The following is a 25,360-nucleotide window of genomic DNA, read 5'->3' on the forward strand; positions in this document are numbered from 1 at the left end:
CGCATTCATTTGCGAGTACGACGACCTAAAGTGTTTTCACAGAGATTATGTATATTGATTGGGACTTCCGTGCCTGTCAAAGGTCTACGCCTGTCCTCGAGTTGCCACGGTTGGAGCTTGGTTGCTCATGGAGTTTAGGAGTTGGTTGATTCCCACATCTTTGGGCAGGTGAAGTATCTTTGCTCTAGCCGGTAGAACAAAATCCTGCCTCCTGCACTCTCTCAACAATAACAATTCTACATACCAGAAGGCGTTAACCTCTACCAAACAATCCTGCAGTAGCCGTGCTGATCCCATGAAGAGACTCGAATGAGAGCAACTCATTCTCAACATTTGAGTCTGGTGCCATGGCGTTGACCAGGACCAACCACTGATCCAAGGTAGTCTACTTCTCCATGAACCTGGGTTTAGCAAATCCTTAGACACAAACCACACCAACTTAGTCCTTCAGCTGCAAAGCTGTGATCTTCTTGGGGCATCTATCGGCAAACCAGTGCGCCAACAGGGTCCTTGGGAAGAGGGATGCTGTTGCCTCTCCCTTTGCCAGGCAAGTGGGGCAAGAGGACGCATTGTTCCTGAAGAACACAACAATGTTGGAGACTGTGGCCTTCTCCTTGCGGTTACCTTTCAGGGTCAATGTTCCACAAAGGGAACTGCAGCAAGAACTTCGAAAACCCATTACGCCTGATCTGCACCTCCAGCCTCTTCCTCCTCAAAGAAAGATGTCAATAACGCTTCACTCTTTTACCCCCCGCCTGGTCAGTCAAGGAGGGATGGTAGAGATAAGGGGAGGCTGAAATTGCTGTCTCTTCATTCAATTACTGTGAGCAGTGGGACCCCTGTCAAGCTCTTGGGCAACAGGAAGGGTGGTGGAAATCCATAAGGATGAATACTTCTTAGCTTTCACTTACTCTCACCTTCTCTTCATTCGCACACCGTTGATGTTCCAGACTTAACATCCGAAATCGAAGTCCGAGACGATTCTACAGGATTCTTCCAGGTGGAAATGACAACTGGGGACTGGAAACCAGTGATCGACCTTTCTCCTTTGAACAAGTTTGTTCTCCAGACACCATTAGAGATAGAAACAGCAAACACAGTACAGTCTGCCATCAGAATAGAAACCTTCCTGCTATCTGTGGATCTAAGAGATGCATGCTTTCAGCCCTAAAGTAAGCACCTCCACTTTGTCCATGGCAGAGAGTGTATCATTCCAAAAGCCCTGTACTTCAGATTGTCTACCACTCCCCATGTGTTCACACTTGTCTCCACTTTGGGCCCACTGGGATAGGATTAGCCTTTTGAGATATCTCGACAATTGGCTGATCCTGTCCTCATCTAGGATCAAAAGGCTTCTTTCCTTCTGCCATGATCTGGGGGATAGTGATCAGATGAGAGAAATTGAGTCTCACGCCCAAAATAAGGATAGAGTACCCGGGTATGCTGACCATAGCAGCAGCAAGTCTTCCTATTAGATGACCTTATTGGCAGGCTCATGGAGATGCTGCACCCATTCCTGAACCTCTGGGATTTCTTTCCTTGGAGAAGCTCATTCTTCAAGGACATCTTTACCAGTGATCATTCCAGTGATTTTTGAAGTGTCACTCATAACCAATCACCCTCCCTATCTCGTTTCAGTGGAACAATAAGTACTGGATAGTGCTGCCTTGGAGCTGAATGACTAAACCTCATCAGGGGAGTTCCTCAACTCTCGATGTCCAAATATGCTGGTGTTCACAGATCCATCCACGAAGGGTGTGGTCCACAGTAGTAAAACACTTGCATATTAACCACTTGGAAATTTAAGCAACCATTCCCTACACTGCATGCTTTCCAACAAAGCATGATAGCCAGTAGCTTTGATCAGCGACAACTTTATGGTCGTGATTTACGTCAACAAGCATGGGGACACCGTTTCAAAGACCATTTTAAGAGTTGGCCAAGCAAATGCAGACCTTAGCAGTGGACACCGCTGTAGACCTGTCGGCGAGGTTTATTCCGGGCAAAAAAAAATTGCTCTAGTAGACATGCTCAGTAGCCAGGGCCCGGTTGTAGGCTCGGAGTGGTTCCTACATTCTCAAGAGAAGGAAAGGCTTCTTGCTTTTCGAAGATCGCCGGCAATCAACCTGTTCATTATAAGATTGACCAAGAAACTCCTAGAGTTATGTTCACGAGTTCCAGATCTGGAGGGGGACGTTTGAAGACAACTTCCAACAGCCCTGGGACTACTCAAATGTGTACACCTTACTTCCCTTCTGCCTGATTTGTCATTTAGTCAACAGGCTGATGACGACATCGGAGCTCAGGATGACCCTGATGGCTTCCAATTGCCCATATGCCAAATAGTATCTAAATCTGCTGATGCTCCTTGGCAATGTACTGAGAAAACTTCTGTACCACACAAGTGTGTTTTAACTTCACGAGACCAAAAAGCTAAACTAGTTGGTTTAACCTTAGGAAAACAGGAATGAAGAAATTTAAGTTTCTCATTACTCTGCTTACTATCTACCTCAATGGCCCACCCTCCCTGTAAGCCCCAGGGGGGTACCACATCTCAGCAGTGTCATTTACAACAATTGGCAACTATCCAGCATCTTTTCCGTGTGAAAGGCTTTTCACGAGGCACTGCACAAGAAATATCTGGATACCTATGAAAGTCCTCTGCAGCTGTCTACCAGGGGAAGTAGGCCATCTTCTGCAATTGGTCCTGTAGAAGGGATACTTCCTGTTCAGAGACTCAGTTCTCAGGCTTCTTATGCTTGCCTCATTTGATAACTTGAATTGGACATCAGATAGAAATGCGACCCTCATGACTGTCTTCCTGCTAGCCTTAACCTCAGCATAGCGAGTAGGTGAGATGAGCTTCATGGTATCTGGTATGTCACGAGTCATTTTGTACGATGAAATGTCTTCACTTTTGTTCCTGAGTTCATGGAAATGTCCAGGATCCCAGCTGCCCACGACGCCAGGTCCGAGCCCTTCTCTACAAGAAATAACTAGTGGGGATTAGGATAACTTGTTTCTCAGCCCTGTGAGGGCCCTATGGTGATACCAAAGGAAGACTCTGAAGTCCAGAGATTATTCCGCACCGGAAGGGTGAAGAGGATATCCAATAACACTGCTTCGTTCTAGCTTCATGATTGTATAACAAACCTAGCTCCCTCACGGGGCAAGAAGCATCTCGCTCGTGATAGCAATTGCAACATGATATGACTGCCTTCCTCTTTCTCTCTTCCCTTCTCTTGGGGTTCATCAGTCACATTATGTGCTGGACCAGATGTCAGATGCAGGTAAGCCTCATGATTGAGCAACTTAGTTAAGAATTATATCCCCCTCTCACATTGTATGCAAACTAAGTTCTCATAATGATCATTCTGTACATTCAAACAACATATCCATTACAAGGATATTGGTTCTTCCATGATTGTCCATCAGTTATCTGGTAGGGGCCAATTCTAACAATAACTATTTTTTTATGCTCAGGTAGTTAAGAGATTGCCAGGAGTCCTCATCTCCACTCTTATACTCGATTAGGTGCTCTGGACATTTCCTGGGAAAGCTAAACCAGCCAGTTTTGTTAATGAGAACTTTCTCCCTTAATATAGAAACAAAACACAAATTCTAAAGTGATTTGTATTTTTATACCAACATGAGTCCTTTAATTTTCCCTTCCTACCTCAACCACCTGGCAAGTTCCAGGCCTAAGTTCAAAAGAAAGTGCAGAGGGCACTTGACTGGTGGGCAGGGCTTACCCTCCAGTAACTAATACTACCTCGTTAAAAGCTGAAAAATATGAATTACTTTAAAAAATGTATTTTATTTTTATTTCTGTTGGGCTTTAACTTTGAAAATTAAGAGCAAATATATTTCAGAAAGTTTCACTGAAATAAAACATCTTTCAGTTTTAGTTATGGAAAATTCAGGCAAAATTCTATTCGTAAGATATGAATAATATAATTATTTAAACATTAGGTGAAGTACAACTCTACTGCTAAACCTGAAAAAAAATCTACCACAGGTTATGAGATATTACTCTTTATTTGGATTAATGACTTATGACAAGAAAATTTCATACTCTTATGAACCACAATAGGTTGATACTTGAATAAAAAGAAAAGCAAGATAAATGTCAAAATTCAAATCTACCTTACAAATTAAGAAAGTTATTGCATTTCTTCAAACACTAAAAATACCTACAATGTCTTCCACTTTGTTGAGACCTTAAATCATGAACTTTAAAAAGAAAACTTAAAATAATATGTGCATAAAAAATCTATTCCATAAAATTCATAAAACAAAAATTACTGCACATTGAAAATAATAAAAGCCAAAATAGCATCCTATCACTAAAAATGACTTTGATCAATTGGGAGAGGTAAATATTTCTGCATACCCCGCTATCATTTCCAGAGCAGTTACAGTTTTACCCACCTCTTCTTGGCAGGGGCTCATTTCCGTAAGGTCAACATCTGGCAAGAGCTCTTTTTCTAGAGCATCATCATAAGCAGCATTCATGGTTTCCTGAGAGAGGGAAGCTTCAACCTGACAATTTTCAGGTAGAATGTCCAAGTTATTTATCTCTTTGTTTTCCTGTTGTTCACTCCCCGAATTGACCTGCAGCTCAAAGCCTGCAGAAGACACATCGTTAACAGTTGTTCCACCGAGTGATACATTTACCTCGCTATTCCGAAGGCCGTTTTTGCTTGAGCATTCCACACTATCCTCATCTTTACGTTCTTGACAGATTTCTTCATCTTCTGCTTGACCCTGTGTGTTCTCTGGGTTATCGGCACCAGATGATTCCTGTTTCTCCATAGTAGCCAGAAGAAGATCTTGGTTTTGATAGGCTATGAGTAACTGATGCCTCATAAAGGGGTCATGAAGGGTAGCCATCCCAGCTAAGGTTGTCGCAGCTTCAACTAATAAGAAGTATAAGATCAAAATAATCACAAGAATTGTAAAAACTCTTAGCTAATAAGACACAAATAAGAAAACATCAAGAGGTATCTGTAATTATAGAAAAAAATATATTTTTCATATGCAATATTATTACCTTCGACACTTTAATGGTGTTTTGTACAAAATTTTCAGCTAACTTCACCTAACCAGTTTGAAATCAATTTCTTTTTCAGTTCATCAACACGCTACATTACATAACAAGAACAATTTTCAAAGTGACACCCTAACTACCATTACTTTATAAAAACTATATTAAAAAACTATAAATTTTTAAAGTAATTTGCAATTTTGTTTAATCATTAACATAGTAGGCACCTTAGTCAGTGGAAGGTAAGTCTTCTTCAAACCATAGCCATAGCCTCTGTACCATGGTCTTCCACTGTCTTGGGTTAGAGTTCTATTGCTTGAGGGTACACTTGGGCACACTATTCTATTTTATTTCTCTTCTTCTAGTTTTTATGAAGTTTTTATAGATTTAATGAAAGATCAATTTTAATATTGTTACTGTTCTTAAAATATTTCATATTCATTACTTTTCTTGTAGTAATTTTATTTCTTTATTTCCTTTCCTCACTGGGCTAATTTTCCCTGTTGGAGCTCTTGGGCTTACAGCATCTTGTTTTTCAAACTAGAGTTATAGCATAGTAATAATAATAATAATAATAATAATAATAATAACAACAACAATAATGTTTAATATATCAATACATTTAGATTTACTTAGGTTTCTAAAGTTGTTATTATCCTTGTACATTTTATTTGGTACCATTACCCCCATATTAAGGAGTCAATTGCCTGATGTGCCCTTAAATAGCATCAGGCATGGTTTATAATTTGGCAGAGGGTTTTTATTATCGCATGCCCTTGCAGTCATCAATCAGTTATTGGCAGTTACTTAACCTTTACCTAAGTAGTCCAATTGCAAAGGAGTTTCCAGTTATTAGCAGTGGGTCTAGCCCTATGCTAAAAGACAGGAAAAGTGTATGAAACCTTGTTTGGGGATCATGATGTCTCCTCCATGTAGGAAAACAATATGGAACCAAATTGAGGAAAGACAGATGATGTCTATTTGGTAAACACAAACATGGGAAGCAATATAAGAAGCCTCTCAGTGAGACATACTTTATGAGAATGTCCTAAATAACTTGGTATTCTGTCTTGGAGTTGATGTTAGAAAGTGAAAGAATTGAATGATTTGATCACAGCTATATTTTACCATTGCGTCAGTGTTCTTGATTCTCCCAAACATCATTCAAGCCAGAGACCACTTCTTGCTCTAACAATAAAACACTGGCACAGAAACAAAAGCCAAAATGCAAAAAAAATATGGTCTTCTATTTTACATTACACAGGGATGAAAGATGGGCTACACTAAAAGTTCAAACTTGCAGCAAATGTTTTTATGTTAAATAGGCTGACAAGTCTTTTAATAGTTTATAAATGAAATATATTTTAATGTGGTTAATGTTTTTAAAATATTTTATTTTTGATTGTTCACTACTTCTTATGTCGTTTATTCATATCCTTATTTCCTTTCCTAACTGGGCTATTTTTCCCCGTTGGAGCCCTTGCTCTTATAGCATCTTGCTTTTCCAACTAGGGTTGTAGCTTAGCTAATAATAATAATAATACGGCTGATGGGGAAAAATCAACACTTTAGTCACTCCAAGCCATAATATGGTACAGGCTTTCAAGGGTAAAGTTCTTTGGACTAAAACCTGTGCAACAGTCAATTTGCCTAACAATTTAGCAGCATAACTGGGGATACATTGAAAGCTATTCACTGTGTAGTATTGGATTCTTGTATTCCTTGAAGTCTTTGAAAAGTATAGGGTCATGATTAAGAGATCAAAGAGAAGGAAGGTTGATGATGAAAAAGATTATGTTGTTGGTGCTCAGTAACAACGAAAAGTGGAAAAAGTGTGATAAACAGAATTCTAAGAAGGGCTCTTCTTTATCGCATGTGTCTGTATGAATATGAGTGTGTACACGTTTATGAGTGCATTTAGTACATGTATCTACAGTATGTGTGTGAGTGGGGAGAAATTTTTAGATTTCAGGGAAGGGGCTCACCACTGACATATAAACAACCCTGAAATATGATATTTTAATTATAAAATAAATTTTTTAATATACTTACCCGGTGAATATATAATAGCTGAGCCTCCGGCGGCTCGACAGAAAAACACACCAAAAACTCGCGAGCGATCGCTATGAAGGTTGCGGGTGTGCCCACTAGCGCCAACTATCGGCCAGATACCGCATATACATGTAAACAGACCCAATTTTTCTCATCCCGCTGGGTCTCTATCGGGGAGGAAGGGGGGGCCTTTAATTTATATATTCACCGGGTAAGTATATTCAAAAATTTATTTTATAATTAAAATATCATTTTTAAATATTTAACTTAGCCGGTGAATATATAATAGCTGATTCACACCCATGGTGGTGGGTAGAGACTAGAGTTAATTAAGTTTACAGCGTATATGCTTAGAGTTTTTGACAGTTATATCATAACAAAACCCAAATATATAAAGGTACCTGGTAAGGAAGTTGACTTAGACGATTACTCTGCCTTATTAGTCTGTCTTCCTCACGAAGCCCAGCGATCCTCTTAGGATGCTGAAAGACTCCCAGGAGTTGAAGTATTAAGGGCTGCAACCCATACAACAGGACCTCATCAAACCCCTAATCTGGGCGCTCTCAAGAAATGACTTTGACCACCTGCCAAATCAACCAGGATGCGAAAGACTTCTTAGCCTTCCGTACAACCCAAAAAACAATATTAAAAAACATTTCAAGAGACAGATTAAAAAGGATATTGGAATTAGGGTAATGTAGTGGTAGAACCCTCACCCACTACTGCACTCGCTGCAACGAATGGACCCAGTGTGTAGCAGTCCTCGTAAAGAGTCTGGACATCTTTTAAGTAAAATGACGCGAACACTGACTTGTTTCTCCAAAAAGTCGCGTCCATAATACTTTGCAGAGATTTATTTTTCTTGAAGGCCACGGAGGTTGCTATAGCTCTAACTTCGTGCGTCTTAACCTTAAGCAAACATCGGTCTTTCTCATTCAAGTGAGAATGAGCTTCTCGTATTAAAAATCTGATAAAATATGACAAAGCATTCTTTGACATAGGCAATGATGGTTTCTTAACTGAGCACCATAATGCCTCAGATTTACCTCGTAATGACTTAGTACGAGCTAAATAGAACTTAAGAGCTCTAACAGGACATAATACTCTTTCCAGTTCGTTGCCTACGATCTCTGATAAACAAGGAATATCAAAAGATTTAGGCCGAGGACGAGAAGGCAGTTCATTTTTGGCCAGGAAACCAAGTTGAAGTGAACAAGTGGCTTTTTCTGTAGAAAAAACCGATGTTCTTACTGAAGGCATGAAGTTCACTGACCCTTTAAGCCGAAGCCAAGCACACTAGGAAAAGTGTCTTGAGGGTGAGATCCTTCAGGGAGGCTGAATGTAATGGCTCAAACCTGTCTGACATGAGGAACCTTAGGACCACGTCTAAGTTCAATCCAGGAGTTGCCAAACGACGTTCCTTAGAGGTCTCGAAAGACTTAAGGAGATCTTGGAGATCTTTATTGTTGGAAAGATCTAAGCCTCTATGTCAAAAGACCGAAGCCAACATGCTCCTGTAGCCCTTAATCGTGGGAGCTGAAAGGGAGCGAACCTTTCTCAGATGTAAAAGAAAATCTGCGATTTGGGCTACAGAGGTACTGGACGAGGACACAGATGCTGACTTGCACCAGTCTCGAAAGACTTCCCACTTCGACTGGTATACTCTAATGGTAGAAGCTCTCCTCGCTCTTCCAATCGCACTGGCTGCCTCCTTCGAAAAGCCTCGAGCTCTTGAGAGCCTTTCGATAGTCTGAAGGAAGTCAGACGAAGAGCGGGGAGGCTTTGATGGACATTCTTTACGTGGGGCTGACGTAACAGATCTACCCTTAGAGGAAGACTTCTTGGAAAGTCTACCAGCCATTGAAGTACCTCGGTGAACCATTCTCTCGCGGGCCAGAGGGTAGCAACCAACGTCAACCTTGTCCCTTTGTGAGAGGCGAACTTCTGCAGTACCTTGTTGACTATCTTGAATGGTGGGAATGCATATAAGTCCAGAAGAGACCAATCCAGTAGAAACGCGTCTATGTGGATTGCTTCTGTATCGAGGACTGGAAAGCAATAGATTGGTAACCTTTTGGTCAACGAGGAGGCAAAGAGGTCTATGGTGGGTTGACCCCAAGTAGCCCAAAGACTCTTGCCCACGTCCTTGTGGAGGGTCCATTCCGTGGGTATCACCTGACCCCTCCGACTGAGACAGTCTGCCAAGACGTTCAAGTCCCCCTGGATGAATCTCGTCAACAGGGAGATGCCTCGATTTCTTGACCATAAGAGAAGGTCCCTTGCGATCTCGAGCAGCGTGAAGGAGTGTGTGCCTCCTTGCTTGGAGATGTACGCCAAAGCTGTGGTGTTGTCTGAGTTGACCTCTACCACTTAGTTTCGAAAAAGCTTTCGAATATCATCAAGGCCAAGTGAACTGCTAATAGCTCCTTGCCGTTGATGTGCATGCTCTTCTGACTTGAGGTCCACAGACCCGAGCATTCCCGACCGTCCAGGGTCGCACCCCAACCCAAATCCGACGCGTCTGAGAACAACACGTGGTTTGGGTTCTTGACTGCTAGGGATAGTCCCTCTCTCAGACTGATATTGCTGTCCCACCATTTAAGGCATGCCTTTACTGGTTCGGAGACTGGGAATGATACCGTCTCTAACGTCTTGTCCTAGTTCCAGTGAGAGGCTAGATGGAACCGGAGAGGCAGAAGGTGTAGTCTCCCTAGTGAGACAAACTGCTCCAGGGATGAGAGAGTCCCTACGAGACTGTTCCAACTCCTGACTGAACAAACGTTCTCTTTTCAGCATTAGTTAGACTTCGAGCAGGGCTTGTTCTATTCGGGTGGCAGACGGAAAAGCCCGAAAAAAACTGGACTGCGAATCTCCATCCCAAAATATAGAATAATCTGGGATGGGATCAGTTGGGACTTTTAGGTTGACCAAAAGTCCCAACTCCCTGGCCAGACTCAACGTCCAATGTAGATCCTGCAGACAGCGAAGACTAGACGATGCTCTGAGAAGCCAGTCGTCCAAGTACAGGGAGGCTCGGATCCCCGATAGATGGAGGGATTTTGCCACATTCCTCATGAGCCTCGTAAACACGAGAGGAGCAGGACTGAGGCCAAAGCACAGGGCTCGAAACTGGTACCCCACATTCCTGTAAACAAACCTCAGAAACGGTTGGGAATCCGGGTGTATAGGAATGTGGAAGTATGCCTCCTGAAGGTCGAGAGAGACCATCCAGTCGCCTTCCATTAATGCTGTCAAGACAGCCTGGTAGACTTCATCGTGAAGTTTGTCTTGACAATGAATACATTGAGCGCACTTGCCTCTTACGTACTCCTGCAGTGAACATGGCTGCCAGATCATTGGAGCCATCCCTGAGGGACTTGTTCCTGCAGAGAACGTGGCTGTCAGATCATTGGAGCCATCCCTGAAAGCCTTGTTTATGCATGACATAATTGTACAGCAAAACTTCAAACGCTCGAAAAAACTCCTAACAGGAGATGGTCTAGCTCTGAAGTCGACCATAAAATCTTGGAGTGTCTCATGGCCAGGCGCCAGGGAGAGTCTATGAGGTTTGAGAAGTCTATCTGGGCAGAGGCAGGAACTCCCAAGCCGAGAACTTCTCCCGTGTCATATCAGACTCTCGCTCTATAAGCCAGCTTAAAAGTAGGGAAAGCAAAGGCTGTCTCCCCCAAACTCCTCCTGGTGATTAACCAGTCGCCTAGCAAACGTAAAGCTCTCTTAGAAGAGCGAGAGAGCACTAGCTTATAAAACAACGGCTTCGAAGTAGCTAGGCCTAGTGTAAACTCTGACGTTTAGGCGAACGAGGAGCAGCAGTTACAAAAAGATCCAGACAAAGATCCTTAAAAATCAGCATGATTTATTTAAAGTCCATAGAGGGCTGAGCAGCTTTAGGCTCCTCTCCGTCTGACAGAGCCCTCAAGGGAATATCAGTAGGAGGGGGATCAGCAACTTCCTCATCTGAAGGAACCTTGTCCGACAATAGCCGAGTCTCAAGCAAGGGAGAGACCTGCCGTGGTGGCAATGCTTGACAAGCAGAGTCCACACGCAAAGGAGCAATCAGTAGCAGTCAAGGACGCTATGTCATGTAACTGCTTAAAGGACTGACCAGTAACAACAACAGGTGCGGGAGGACGTTCGACGTCAACTCGAGACTGCCTTGACTGCTTAGACTGAGCAGTCAAAACAACTCTTGACTGCGGTGATTGACGCTCAACGTCAAAACAAGTCAACTCTGCTGGTTGGTGAACGTCCTGAACGTCAACAAGAGCAAGCGGCAGCGGCTGAACGTCCACAAGCGGCTGAGAGTCAACACGGGACTGCATCGAGTGAGGCTCTACAAAACACGATTGACGTGACTTTGTAACGTCAATGTCAACAGGACGAGCAAAGGCTCGTTTGGGCGGCTGACGGCCAAGATCTCGATTAGCTAAGCGGCGAGGATCATCGTGAACCTGCTCAACAGAATAGTCCTCCATAAGAGAGGCAAGCTTATTCTGCATGTCTTGCCGTACAATCCATTTAGGATCAACGGGAATGGTTGCGGTAAGAGACGAGGGTAACGTCTGTGACTGCAAAACCTTGCCTACAAAAAGACTCTCGGAGCCTGTGTTACGCTTTTGTTTAGGCGGCAAGCAGTCTTCCGATGACTGCATAGGGTCAGAGCTGTCCTAATTGTTACAACCAGGACGCTGGACCTGTCCTGAAAGGACTGACTTTCGCTTAAAAGGCCTCGAAACCTTGTTCCACGGTTTCTTATGCGAAAAGCCTTCGGATGACGAGGAGAAAATCGTCTCGCTCGTCTTATGGTAGGGGCGGTGTTGATGAGACACGCCTGAAACCATAGAGGGAACGTCTGTTCGCTGATCAAGTCCTCTCGAACCCATAAGTCGTACGACATTACTTCTCCCCTGGGCTTGGGAGCTTGCAAGAGGTCTCGGACTAGGCGAACGACAGGCACGAACAGACGAACCCTCGGTCGCAACACTGATAACACTTTGCGCAATTATCACTTTATCACTACGATTTTCTGTTTTGCACTTACTTCACTGAAATCGAATTTTACAACAATTTACATTAGGTATGAATAAAACTGATTTCTACCTGAAGCACGCAATTCTACCCTCATCAAAAGGTTATAATTGCGAAATCAGTCGTAAAATGTAAGCACATTAATACAAGCAAAAAACAGTAAACTTATATTAAGATAAAAAGATCAGTGGCTGGGAAGGAGACTAAACACTAGTTCATTCAAAACTACGTTTTCAATCTCTCACCGAACAGTGCCTTGGGACGAGAATAAAAACTAAAAACGTTTTATCCTTTCTCCCCGTACAGAGACTAGGGACGAGAGTAAAAAACTGACTCGAGAACAACGTTACTCGCTTGGGACGAGAATAAAGATCGGAACGTGTTCTCTCTCTCTCTCTCTCTCTCTCTCTCTCTCTCTCTCTCTCTCTCTCTCTCTCTCTCTCACTGAAGAGAAGAGCCCACTTACCTTTCATCAATAAACAGGTTATTTGACCAAAGGAAAAAACTGAAAGGTTTTTCAATTAACAAGTTCCTTTAAAATAGTATTTAAAACATTTAAGTTTGAAAGAAGAATGAACAAAACGTCAGAATCGATTTACTCTTTCTGCAAAGTGAAACCGTGATTCTCTCTCTCTCTATCGTAACGATAGAGCGCAAACTGCGTAGCATAAATAAACTAAACGTTAGTTCATCTTTGAAACAGTACGAAGACTATTCAAAGAAAATCTTTCATAAAATATTTACTAAAAAATAATTATTTAATAAGTTTTAAATCATTTGCTCTGTAAAAGTTATTTACGATTGAAAGGGCTCAACGTTGTTTAACTTCGGTTTCCAAGTTAGGACCGCCTACTCTCGGATTAGAGGAGGAATAGGAAAGGTCGCATATAAACAAATCATTAAAATTCATCTTGATGTTCATCATAAATGGAAAGCTAATCGAAGAGACCCAATAAAGGCGGTTGAGATATAAAATATATAGTTAACAACAACAATTTAAAACGTGATAAGATAATTGCTAAAAGCCTAAAACACACTTCCGTACTAAGGGAAGGGTCGGCCATTTAAAAGTCTAAGAAAGTCCAAAAAAACAATCCAAAGTCATCAAAAATTAAATCTATCTAAAAACGAGTTCAAGATTTAAGTTGAAGATAAAACACCTGCACTGCGAAAGCTCTAACCAAAAGGAAGTACTTCACCAAATATGTTGAGAAAACTCCAGGTTATACAGCGAGTATTGATACGTCTTGTCGTTAAGGCCGACAGAGAAAAATTGGGTCTGTTTACATGTATATGCGGTATCTGGCCGATAGTTGGCGCTAGTGGGCACACCCGCAACCTTCATAGCGATCGCTCGCGAGTTTTTGGTGTGTTTTTCTGTCGATCCGCCGGAGGCTCAGCTATTATATATTCACCGGCTAAGTTAAATATTTAAAAATGATGATTACGTCCTTATGATTTCAAGTGGTGAGGTAATAATACTGCTAAAAGCCTATCTAATACATACTAAACTCTATTCATTCAATCTCTACAAAAATACTTTGAAGCCCGTTTTCTGAAAATATGAAATTTTCGGAGAAAAAATTCTTTAAGTATTGAATATTGACAGGCTTTTGTCATTCAAGCATTAAAGATAAAGAACAGTACAGTATGAGAAAAAAAAATTAAAAACTCCTTTCAAAGACGACAAATTCGTAGATAATTTGTATTTTTCCTAACTATACAAAACTTAGCAATTTATTAGCTGAAATGACAAGCCATTAAAGTTTAACTACCCGCACCGCTAGTTAGCGGGGGGTAGGTTGCTACCGCTTCCACTCACACACCTGTGATTTACCTCACTTTGCTTGGATGTAAGACTTCAAGGGCAATAGGGCTGGCGGGCAAGTTTGTATAAATAGCTAAGGTTTGTATCGTTAGGAAAAGTACAATTATCTACAAATTTGTCATTTGTTCCGTAACTGGAATACAAACCGCGCTATTTATTAAAGGTGACTCACCCATTAGGAAGGGTGGACGTCCCTGCCAATCTGGCTTTTGGCTTTACCCGGGGGCTCCTTATCTGAGTATGTCAGCACTCAAAATTAAGGAGTCCCTGCACCTCGCTAAAACCTTGCTACGCAAGGTCTGCGGCCTACGCAAGCCGAGTGTTGAGATATATAGAAGTGCGACCGTCCAGGTAAAGTTATTCCGAGTCTTTAGAAGGAAAAACTGTTGTAACCAAGACTTTCCCAATACCACCTCGCTAGGGTATGGGGACGCAACAGTATTAGTTTTAATACTAGGTACACAAGGGAGCATAGTTTACCTGCATAGTTTGAGGTCGGCTTATGCAGAGAACCCAGGATGCTGCTTTCCCCAAAATAGGGGAGGATGAAGAAAAGAATAATAGCCAGTCAAACCTTTTCATTCACGTACACTAAAACCGGGTAACAATGCCCTCAACCTTCTGCTATTTGTCCAATAAGGAGCTTGAGGTTTTAAAGCAGCTGTTGTGCAGCCACCACAGGACCGATAGAAAACGTATCAAGTCTCCTGTGGGTCACGTCTTGCAGGTAGTGGGATGTGAACGTATTTTGACATTTCCACACCCCAGCCTGAAGAACCTACGTCACTGAGAAGTTTCTCTTGAATGCCAGGGACGTAGCTACGCCCGACATCATGAGCTCTGGGGCGACGTGAAGGAGGAGGGTCTGGATTCAATGCATGATCTATGACCTTGCGAATCCATGCTGAGATTGTGTTCTTGGTGACCCTCCTCTTGGTCTTTCCTGTGTTGACGAAGAGTGCAGGCACACGAGGACGGGCTGCGGCTGTTCTCTTAAGGTACAACCTCAAACTCCTCACTAGGCAGAGTAAGCGATGATCAGGGTCATCTGTTACAGAACAAAGACTCGAAATCTGGAAGGAGTTGAATTATGGATCTGCTACTCCCAGGTTCTGAGTTTTAGCAATAAACTCAGGGACGAAGCTGAACGTTACGTCTCCCCATCCCCTTGAATGGGCGATGTCGTATGAGAGACCATGAAGTTCACCGACTCGTTTAGCTGAAGGCAAAGCTAGCATGAACACCGTCTTCCAAGTTAGATGGTGATCTGGTGCCTGGCATAATGGTTCATGGGGTGGTCTCTTAAGAGACCTAAGAACTCGAACCACATTCCATGGGGGAGGTCTCACTTCAGACAGAGGACAGGTAAGTTCATAACTCCGTATGAGTAAAGAAAGTTCTAGCAATGAAGATATGTCCATTCCTTATAGTCTAAAGGCGAGGCTTAAGGCTGAGCGATAGCCTTTTACCACCAAGACTGACAGGCGCATTTCTTCACGCATATATACGAGGAACTCCGCTATTACTGGAATAGTGGCATCGAGAAGAGAGATGCCCCTTCCACGACACCAACCACATTAGACTTTCCACTTTGCCTGGTAGACTGCTGCTGATGACCTTCGCAGGTGTCCAGACATCCTGATCGCAACTTGTTGCAAAAATCCTCTCAGAGAGGAGATGCTGAAAAGTCTCCAGGCGTGAAGTCATAGTGAAGCTACGGCTTTGTGGAATATGTTGGCACGTGGTTGTTTGAGTAGATCGTGTCGTGGAGGGAGTTGTTTTGGGGGCTCCGTTATGAGTTGCAAAAGGTCTGGAAACCATTCTGCGTGATGCCATCGCGGAGCTATGAAGGTCATTGAAAGGTGGACCAATGTTCTGGCCTTGTTGAGTACTGTCCTCATCAGACAGAATGGGGGGAAAGGCGTAGACGTCGATGTTGTCCCACCGTTGTTGGAATGCATCTTGCCAGAGAGCCTTGGGGTCTGGGACTGGGGAACAATACAACGGGAGCCTGAAGTTCAGGGCCGTTGCGAAGAGGTCCACTGTCGGAGAACCCCACAAAGTCAGGACTTTGTTGGCTATTAGATGATCCAAAGACCACTCGGTACTCACTATCTGAGATGCTCTGTTCAGGTTGTCAGCAAACACATTCCTTTTGCATGGAATGAAGCATGCCGATAATGGTATCGAGTGGATCTCGGCCCATCTAAGTATCTCTAGATGGGATAGGTGGTGCGAAAAAGTTCCTCCTTGCTTGTTGATGTAAGCCACTACTGTGGTGTTGTCGCTCATTACCATCACTGAGTGGCCTGCCAGGAACGGTTGGAACTGTTGAAGGGCCAGAAAGACGGCCTTCATCTCTAGGAGATTTATGTGGAGGTACGTGTGATGCAGCACGTGGGGCCCCCATCCTCTTTTTTTTGAAGCGTCTGAGAACAGCATCAAATCCGGGGGGAGGACAAGAAGATCCACTCCCTTTTGTAGATTCTCGTCTGCCACCCACCACTCGAGGTCCGTCAGTTCCGCTGATCCCATGGGGATCTGGATGTCCGGGGAATCGAGAGTCCGATTCCACCGGGACTTGAGTCGCCATTGGAGGGATCTCATCCTGAGGCGGCCATTGGGAACTAGACGGGCCAGTGATGAAAGGTGACCGAGAAGACGTAACCACGTCTGGGCTGGAAGTTCTTCTCGTCTGAGGAAGGGTCTTGCGACCTTCCTCAACCTTGCTATTCTGTCGTCTGATGGGAAGGCTTTGTGGAGATTAGTGTCTATTATAATGCCTAGGTATACCAGTCTCTGTGTAGGAAGCAGGGATGACTTCTCGAGATTTACCATGATCCCCAGATCTTGGCAAAGTCTCAGAAGTTTGTCTCGGTGTTGAAGAAGGGTTGACACCGAGTCTGCTAGGATTAGCCAGTTGTCCAGATAGCGAAGGAGACAGATGCCTATCCTGTGTGCCCAAGATGACACTAGAGCAAACACTGGTGAAAACTTGAGGTGGTGTGGAAAGACCGAAGCACAGCAACTTGAACTGGTATTTCCTGTTGTCTAGGCTGAATCTTGCTTCCTTGAAGACGGATGGACTGGGATCTGGAAGTACGCGTCCATTAGGTCCAGTGTACACATGAAGTCCTGTGGTCTTACCGCTAGTCTGACCGTGTCTGCAGTCTCCATGCTGAACAGAATTTGTTTGACAAACTTCAGGGCTGAGAGGTCAAAGACTGGTTTCCAGCCTTCAGACGCCTTTCTTACAAGAAAGAGTCGACTGAAGAAGCCTGGGGACTGGTCGAGGACCTCCTGGAGAGCGCCCTTCTTCAACAGGGTCTGGACTTCTGCTCGAAGGGCCGGCCCCTTTGCTGATCCCATGGCAAAGGAGTCTATCGACACTGGATTCCAGGTTAGGGGAGGGAGAGATGTTATGAACGGGACGCGATATCCTAGACGAATCACAAAGACTGTCCAGAGTTGGGCCCAGAGTTGCTTCCACCTCCCCGAGCAAATTTGTAGGCATCCCCCTACTGGTGGACAGGCAGGGGGAGTGCCTATCCTAGCGTTTGCGGCCTCGGCTGCTCCCTCTAGGATTTTTCTCTTCCATGGAGGACTTAATGCCTTTCCTGTCCTTGGCAGGAAAGGGCTTCTTAGACACCATTGTCTTCGCTGCTGTCGTGGTCTTGGCTGGACGGGACTGCTGAGGAGCTGGTGGTTTATAGGGCTTAGAAGTCAAAGCCCTATTTACGAGGAATCCTGATGGGACTTCCTCCATCTCTCAGCGGCATGTTCCACGTCCTTAGACTCAAACAGATGGGCTCCCTCCAGAGAGGAATGTCTGAGCTTAGCTATCTCAACGTTTGGGACTTGTTGATGGAATCTCCCAGACACCGCGTCCCGACGTTTCAAGATGGTATTTGCCCACAAGTTCGAAACTGCTGGATGAGAAACTCGATCGTGCGAGTGCCTGAGAGAAATAAAGTCTCCATTGCCTTCCTGGTACGTTCCTTGGAGAAATCCTCAGTTTGTACCAGGATTCCCAAGATCCCAAACCAGATATCAAGCCATGAAGTAGCTTGCACAGCATACTTCGTGACCTTCTCCTGATTAAGGATCTCGGTCGCTGAGAAAGAGACATGCCGGCTGGAGTGTCTCTCTAGAGAGATCACCTTAGTGAGCTCTTCCAAGGAGTGGTGGAGAGGAAGAGCTGGACTAGGATCCTCCAAGATCTCGAAATACCTCCTCTGTTGGACACGAGGAGGTGGGAGGAGCTTGTTGGTAGAGCCGGAACGATGGGAGGAGGCATACTCGGAGAGCTTTAGGGCGATCTTAGTACAAGCACCCATCAACCCTTAAGACCAGGGCAGGCTGCACTGGTCTTTGAAGGTTTCTGGGTGCCAAAGACACGGTCTAAGACCGTGTCCTTGCCCTCCTGTGGGGGTATCACTAGATCGGTAAACCCGTTGAGAACCCTTATAAGAGTCAGAACCTGCCAGAATGCATGTTCTTACTCTTTTTGCTCTCTTTCCGACGTTGGACTTGCAGCGAAGTCTCCATCTTCCATGCCCGAGAGCTCTTCCCGGGGTAGGTCGCGGACATCCCTCGAGAGGCTGGCTGTCTCCGTTTTGGTAGTCCTAGTAGAGGACTTTGGCAGGGTCTTGGAGTCTTTGGGCTCCCTCCGAGGAAGGAGGTAGGACTCCAACATCAAGTCCGAGATGTCGTGTCCCTCCTGATCTCCGATGATGGTAGGGAACTCTCTGCGTGAGGGGAGGCTTCCTCCAAAGGTGGAAGGGAGGAGGTCCTTTCCTCACGCGACTCCATTGGCAAAGGTGAGGTGGGAGAGTATCCTGGGGAAGATGCAGGAGGAACTAGCCTTGATGGCCTAACCAGAGTCAGCTTTACCCTCGAGGAAGTGACTGCGTCAGAGACTCCTCTTTTCCTCTACAGGGGGTGGAAGAAGCCATGGTTCTGTGCCGAGAGTCTGGAACTATAGGCTGCTCCAACGAGTGGCCAGACAGGGCAGGATTGACGGCCTGTGCTACTGCTCTGACTAGGACTGAACCATGGTTGTCGACTGACCGATACACTGTCAGACAGATCCCCTGAAGAGAAAGGGACCGAAGGTTCCCTATGAGGAGTTTCCGTTATAGGTGGGTCAGCCTTAGAAGAAGGCAGTCTTGGAATCCTGAACCCCTCTGCAGAACCCTGTTCCCCTTTTCCCAACGGGCGCGCTGAAAGGCGTTTGCGGGGAGGGGAGTGAGGCGAAGCTGACCTGCTCGTGTGGAGTTCCTGTGCACATGTTGGTGAGCGCTGGCGCGCGCGCGGGAGCTGGCATGCTGGCATGCGGGTGAGAGCTGGCACGCAGGTGAGAACTGGCGTGCGGGTGAGAGATGGCGCATGGGCAAGAGCTGGCTTGAGCGCACAAACAAGTGGTGACGCGTGGGCGAGAGCTGGCACGCTGGCGAGTGTTGGTGCGCACGCGCAGGCAAGTGTTGCCGCGTGCGCGGGTGCGTGGGAGAGATCTGGTGCTTAGGATAGCACTGGCGCGTAGGAGAGAGTTGGCGCGCGCGCGCGCCGGAGAGTGCTAGCGCATGGGCGAGCATGCAGACGAGATCTGGCGCGCAGGAGATAAGGTGCATATGCGCGGACGAGCGATGGCGCGCGCGTAGGTAAGTGATGGCACGTAGGAGAGCGCTGGCGCGCAGGAGACTACTGGCGTGCATTAGAGTGCTGGTGTGCGGGAGAGCGATGGTGCGCACGAGAGCGCTGGCGCGCAGAAGTGCACTGGTGTGTGGGACATTGATGGCGCGTAGGCATAGGTTGCAGCTGCCGCCTAGGTTGGCGAGCAGGAGACCGAAGTTGCACGTGTGTTTGCAGTTTCGGTGGGCTCTGTTGCACCGGTGATCGTTGGCGCACTGGTAGGCGCTGAGGGTGAGCAGGTGAAGGAGCGCGCCGAAGCGTTATAGAGCATGACGAGCAGGCTGGTGCTGACAAGATGCTGGTGAGCGCCGGTGCACTGCAGGGAACTGGCGAGCTGAAGGGGGATGGCGCACAACTGCGCACTTCAGTAGGGCCTCAAGAGGCTGTACCAGGAACAAGAACGGCGATGGAAGGTCGGCAGGTTGGCTGGCAGGTAGCTCAGGAACAGGGATGTGCCCTTTGGAAGGGCAAACATCCACCGATGGAGATCGCAAACTATCTGCAGAGATCCAGGACCGAAGTCAGAGGACTAGTAGCAGGTCCAGGCACGGTCGAAGGTCAAGGGCCAAAAGATGACTGCAGCAGAGACTCCTCTGCGAGTGACGGCTGCGACGATGAAGCAGAAGTGCCGAAGAGGAGCCTTTTCACCGATGGTGAAGGGAGACCTCTAAGGCGAAGTGGAGGGCGAGCTTTACGGCGAAGACACCCTCTAGGAGCCGTTGGATCAGCAAGCTGACCGTGAGCCGCAGCAGTCCTCTGAAGAAGTCTCTATGAGTTGAGCTCCCCCGAGGGAGAGAAACACTCGCAGGAGAGACAGACGTCGGAATAAATTTCCCCCTCGAAGAATGATCAGGAATGGGGGAAACTAAGTCGGCAGCAACCGCTGGAGAGTCTGGAGGAGCAGGGGAGTCGGTAGAGATCACAGGCGACACCTCTGACACCACAACATCGACAAGAGCCAGAGGATCTACCTCCGGAAGGCGACGATGACTGCTGCACACTAGCACCTTGGCGGATGAGTTGCAGCAATGAGTCCTTGGAGGGCGGACCCGGGAGCCGCAAGGACGACCAGACCTGAAATAAAGAAGTCATTGACAAGGCCTCACCGGGGGGAGAGGTGGGGCCACTTAGCTAGGGGAAGCAACACCATCTTACGAGGACCAGGGTTGGCCGATATTAAATTAGTCCACGCTACTGCTCGGCGGTCTCTCGGAAGAGACCAAACGAGTAGGAGCTTCGGAGGAGGGTAGGGACACGGAAGAAGAGGCCTTGGTTTTTTCCCCCTTCGAACGAACCTTCGAAGAAGAAATATCCCGTTTAGACTTCTTCTTCCGCCGTCGCCTAAACCTCTCCCACTGGGAGGTAGACCACTCCCGAAACTCACTACAATTGTTACAATCACACCGTTGACCTCTGCGGGCGGGGCAAAGGGTGTGGGGGTCGGTCTCCACCGCCGACACAAAAGTTCTGCAGGGCCAGCCAGTGAGTCCAGGGCAGGTGCGCATGCTTGCAGAAGTCAACACACAAACACACACTAGAACAAAGAAAAAGCAAAAACAGATTAATGGCAGTCCAATGAAGGCAAAGGGTGAAGAGCGGCAACGTCTGTTCACCATCCGAGCCAAAAGTAAAGTGAGCTAAATCACAGGTGTGAGTGGGAGAAAAGCAAGCTAGCCCCCCTACTCCCCCCCCCCCTTTACTGGCGGTGGGGTTAGCTAAACCTCGTTATACTTTAATGGGTCATCATTTCAGCTACGCCGAAAGTAATACCCCTAATAAATAGCGGGGTTTGTATTCCAGTTACGGAACAATTTTAGATTTCAGGGAAGGGGCTCACCACTGATATATAAACAACCCTGAAATGATAATGATTATGTCTCTATGATTTCAAGTCGTGAGGTAAAACTACTGCTTAAAGTGTGGGATGAGTTTCTCCAACCAAGATAGATGTCCCAGATGATGTTGTCACTGTTGAGCCAGAAGTTCCTGATAGTGCAGGAACAAGTGTAATACCTCCGTGAACCGATACAAACGTCTGACGGAAAGACTAGCTACTGTAGTGTCTATGAGCCTACACAGGTACTCAATCTTCAGTTTCAATGTGAGATTTAACTTTTCCCGATTGATCCCAATCCCCAGATTGAAACAAAAGGACAGAAGTCTGTCTCGAACCTGGAGCAACTGTCTCCTGGAGGAGGACATGATCAGCCAATATTTGAAATACTTTGAGGTGGATCCTGTTCGAGTGAGCCCAAGTTGAGATGAGCATGAACACATGGGGAGCGGTAGACAGTCCGAAGCACAGGGCTTTGAACTGGTAAACTACACCTCTGACAATGAACGGATAGATATCTGGAAGAATGCATCCTTTAGGCACATGGAAAGCATGGAGTCCTCTGTCCTTATGGCAGACCACACAGGGCTTGCTTTCTCCATCTTGAATGAGGACTCGTCTCCAGCCACAGGTTGACCTTTCCATCATGAATTCGACTCTAGAAATGAATTTGAGCACATTCTTTTCTTCCATTGCTTTCACCTCTGCTGCTAAGGTTAGTGCTTTCTGCAATTTTGAAGAGTAAGTCTGGAACGTTCTGGAACGTTAATGGTGAAGAGAAGCTTATTGTTGATGAAAACTAGAGGGCATCCATCCCAAAGGACTTCCACCACCCACTGCTCTGCCCCATGTCGCTGCATAGGGGAGTCATGGCTCATTATCTTCCTCCACTTCTTCATTGTCACCTTAACGTTCTTTTGCATGAAAAGGGCTACAGTCTCCACCACTGGGGGTTCCTCACGTACAATGCCTCCTCTTGGCCAACTTGCCTAGCATAGCAGGTGGCAATGGCATCCATCCTCTTCAGGACCCCGCTGGCCCACTGGGTCATTGACTGTTGCGTCAAGATCAGAGCCTCCCCACCTGAAAGGACCAAGTCCTGGGTTGTGGGGAAGTAGGTGACTGCCCAGGACCAGTGGTTGATCCAACAAATCACTTTGAGGCTGGCCACAGAAGCGGCTTCCACGGTAGCAGACTCAAAAGGTGAGAATGAGGTGCTCTCATACTCAAGTCTCTCCATCGGGGTCCCTACAATCAGCGTTACACTGCAAGCCTGATGGATAGAGGGGATGGGTTTGCACTTTGGCACAAAGAATCTTCGTTGTGTAGAGAGTGAAGGAGGCAGGATCTTGTTTGATTGACTTGAACCAAGAGAATTCATCTGACAACTTACGGGCAGGCTGAGGCCCTTGATGGGTGCTGTAGTACCGATCAATAGATGTAATCTTCCCTTTCACAGATACCACAGTAGCCTCACCAAGATCATCATACTCACAAAAATGAAAGGATATCGATGAATGAGGACTCAGTCTTGGGGTTCTCAGCTTCCACAGGCACTGGAGTAGAATTGGGTACTGTTGTGTCACTGATGTCCAGGAACTCCTCAGTCCCTCAATGGGATGGGTGTCCCGCCACATACCTGTGTAGACTGCTTTTTACTTTTACTCCCACAGTATTAATGATAAAAAACGAACATAGAACCGGAGTGATACCCGGAAGAGGTTGAACGGTTGACTAATCAGCAATCAGATTCGCCTTCTGACAGAACTGCCTGTAACTCTCATGCTCTCAAAGGCTGAACCAAATACAATGTACTTCAGCCTCTGAAGAGCGAATGGGAGAGTGTGGTACCTAGTGGCGCTCAGGTGCATCTCCTGAGCACCTGTCACTCAGTGGAGGGGACCCTTGTTACCAATCACAAATGCTTGATGGAGCATCTCAATTGTCGTATAAGATCTGAGAGGTGACCTGTTCCCTTACCCTATCGCTCGAATACGTTAGAAGGCCTTGGCTTGTGGGAAGATTGACGTGTGGGAAGCTTTTGGGCTGTAGAACGATCTCTGGGCGTAGGAACGTCTTGAAGAGTAGAAAGATTTCAATGCACTGGAAGATCCCGGTGCATGGGCTGGGAGTGCTGGGATGGAAAAGGTGCCAAGTGATCTTATTCACACACGTGCAAGTATGGGAACATCCCCAGTGACTAGTAAGTGACGATCATGTTGGGAATGAGTGCAAGGTGATCGAGCACATGAAGACTGATCATTTGGTAAACAATCCAGGAGTGATCCATTGCAATAGGACCTGTCACATGGACAACAATCATGAGGAGCAGGGCCATGGCATGTATTCAAGCTCCATGAGGGAATATCTCGTCCCTCGAACAAGCCAGGAAACCAATTGGGGTTTCTTCTTCCACCACAAGTGATCTCTCCCTGTGAAGCCAAAGCTTCCTAAAAGCAAGATCCTGAGGCATATCTCGATCATCCAGGAGGAAGGGGAAGAGAGCAAATCAATTCAAGTTGACTGATAGTGCATGCTCTCAGTCCAGTGAGGGGCACAGCACTAGTATTATTATTATTACTACTAGCTAAGCTACAACCCTAGTTGGGAAAGCAAGCCACTATAAACCCAAGGGCTCCAACAGGGAAAATAGCCTTAAGAGGAAAGGAAATAAAGAAACAGACAGAAGTGTGCCTGAGTGTACCCTCAAGCAAAAGCACTCTAGCCCAAGACAGCGGAAGACCATGGTACAGAGGTTATGGCACTACCAAAGACTAGAGAACAATAGCTTGATTTTGTTGTGTCCTCCTAGAAGAGCTGTGTATCATTGCTCAAGAGTTTCTTCTACCTTACCAAATGGAAAGTAGCTTCTGAACAATTACAGTTTGGTATTTTACCCCTGGAGTGAAAAAGAAAGTCTGGGCATCTTAGTATTGTTAGACATATGAAGAAAGGAAATTTTTAAAGAATAGGCCAGACTATTCTGTGTATGCATAGACAAGGTATACATCTTCCCAGGCTGCATGGGTTTTCTTACACATATGCGAGGAGTGATCAATCAAGATCTCATGTGACTCTGGCATAAAGGTCTTCCTGGATTTAGGAGACTTCTTCAGGGAAGAAGGTGCAATGTCAGAAAAAATTCAGCAGCCGAAGGTGAAGTTCAAGATACAGAAGAGCTGGAGAGGGAAGAGGAGCGTATACACATGTTCTCCCTCCTCTCACCTGTCTTCAAGAATGGAGATGTGGGAGTCTGCAACGACGATCCTACCAAGGGAGAGGTCACAGGATTCTCCCCAACAGGATACAAGAACACAAGAATGTGGGGCTTACCCTCCACCCACCAGTAGCTATTACTACCTCGCTAAAAGTTTAAGAGCCAATTCTAGCTAAGCTGAAAGCCTGAAATCTTACTCCTATAACAAGACAATGGTTTGTATTCATATAGGGACAACTATCTATTTAACCCTTTTACCCCCAAAGGATGTACTGGTACGTTTCACAAAACTCATCCCTTTACTCCCATGGACGTACCGGTACGTCCTTGCAAAAAAGTGCTATTTAAAATTTTTTTTTGCATATTTTTTATGATTTTTTGAGAAAATTCAGGCATTTTCCAAGAGAATGAGACCAACCTGACCTCTCTATGACAAAAATTAAGGCTGTTAGAGCAATTAAAAAAAAATATACTGCAAAATGTGCTGGAAAAAAAAATAAAATAACCCCCGAGGGTTAAGGGTTGGAAATTTCCAAATACCCTGGGGGTAAAAGGGTTAAGCAAGTTATGACACAAAATTGCTTAATAAAACACTATAAACTGAAGCTGACTAATAAATGAGTGGGGCTCACCCAGATGGACAAA

At 45.6% G+C, this 25,360-nt stretch overlaps 1 protein-coding gene across 3 annotated transcripts in view; it reads right to left on the reverse strand.

Moving 5' to 3' along the window:
- Positions 1-4,088: 4,088 nt before the first annotated feature.
- Positions 4,089-25,360, reverse strand: part of LOC137644166 (uncharacterized) — a 58,125-nt gene continuing 36,853 nt past the window's right edge. For all 3 annotated transcript variants that reach the window (XM_068377162.1, XM_068377160.1, XM_068377161.1), the window contains one exon: positions 4,089-4,919. In XM_068377162.1, the coding sequence (XP_068233263.1) occupies positions 4,363-4,919 (557 nt within the window). In that variant the 3' untranslated portion in view covers positions 4,089-4,362. The remainder of the gene's footprint in view (positions 4,920-25,360) is intronic.

This window comes from Palaemon carinicauda, chromosome 7, assembly GCF_036898095.1.
Source record: "Palaemon carinicauda isolate YSFRI2023 chromosome 7, ASM3689809v2, whole genome shotgun sequence".
Taxonomy (NCBI): Eukaryota; Metazoa; Arthropoda; class Malacostraca; order Decapoda; family Palaemonidae; genus Palaemon; species Palaemon carinicauda.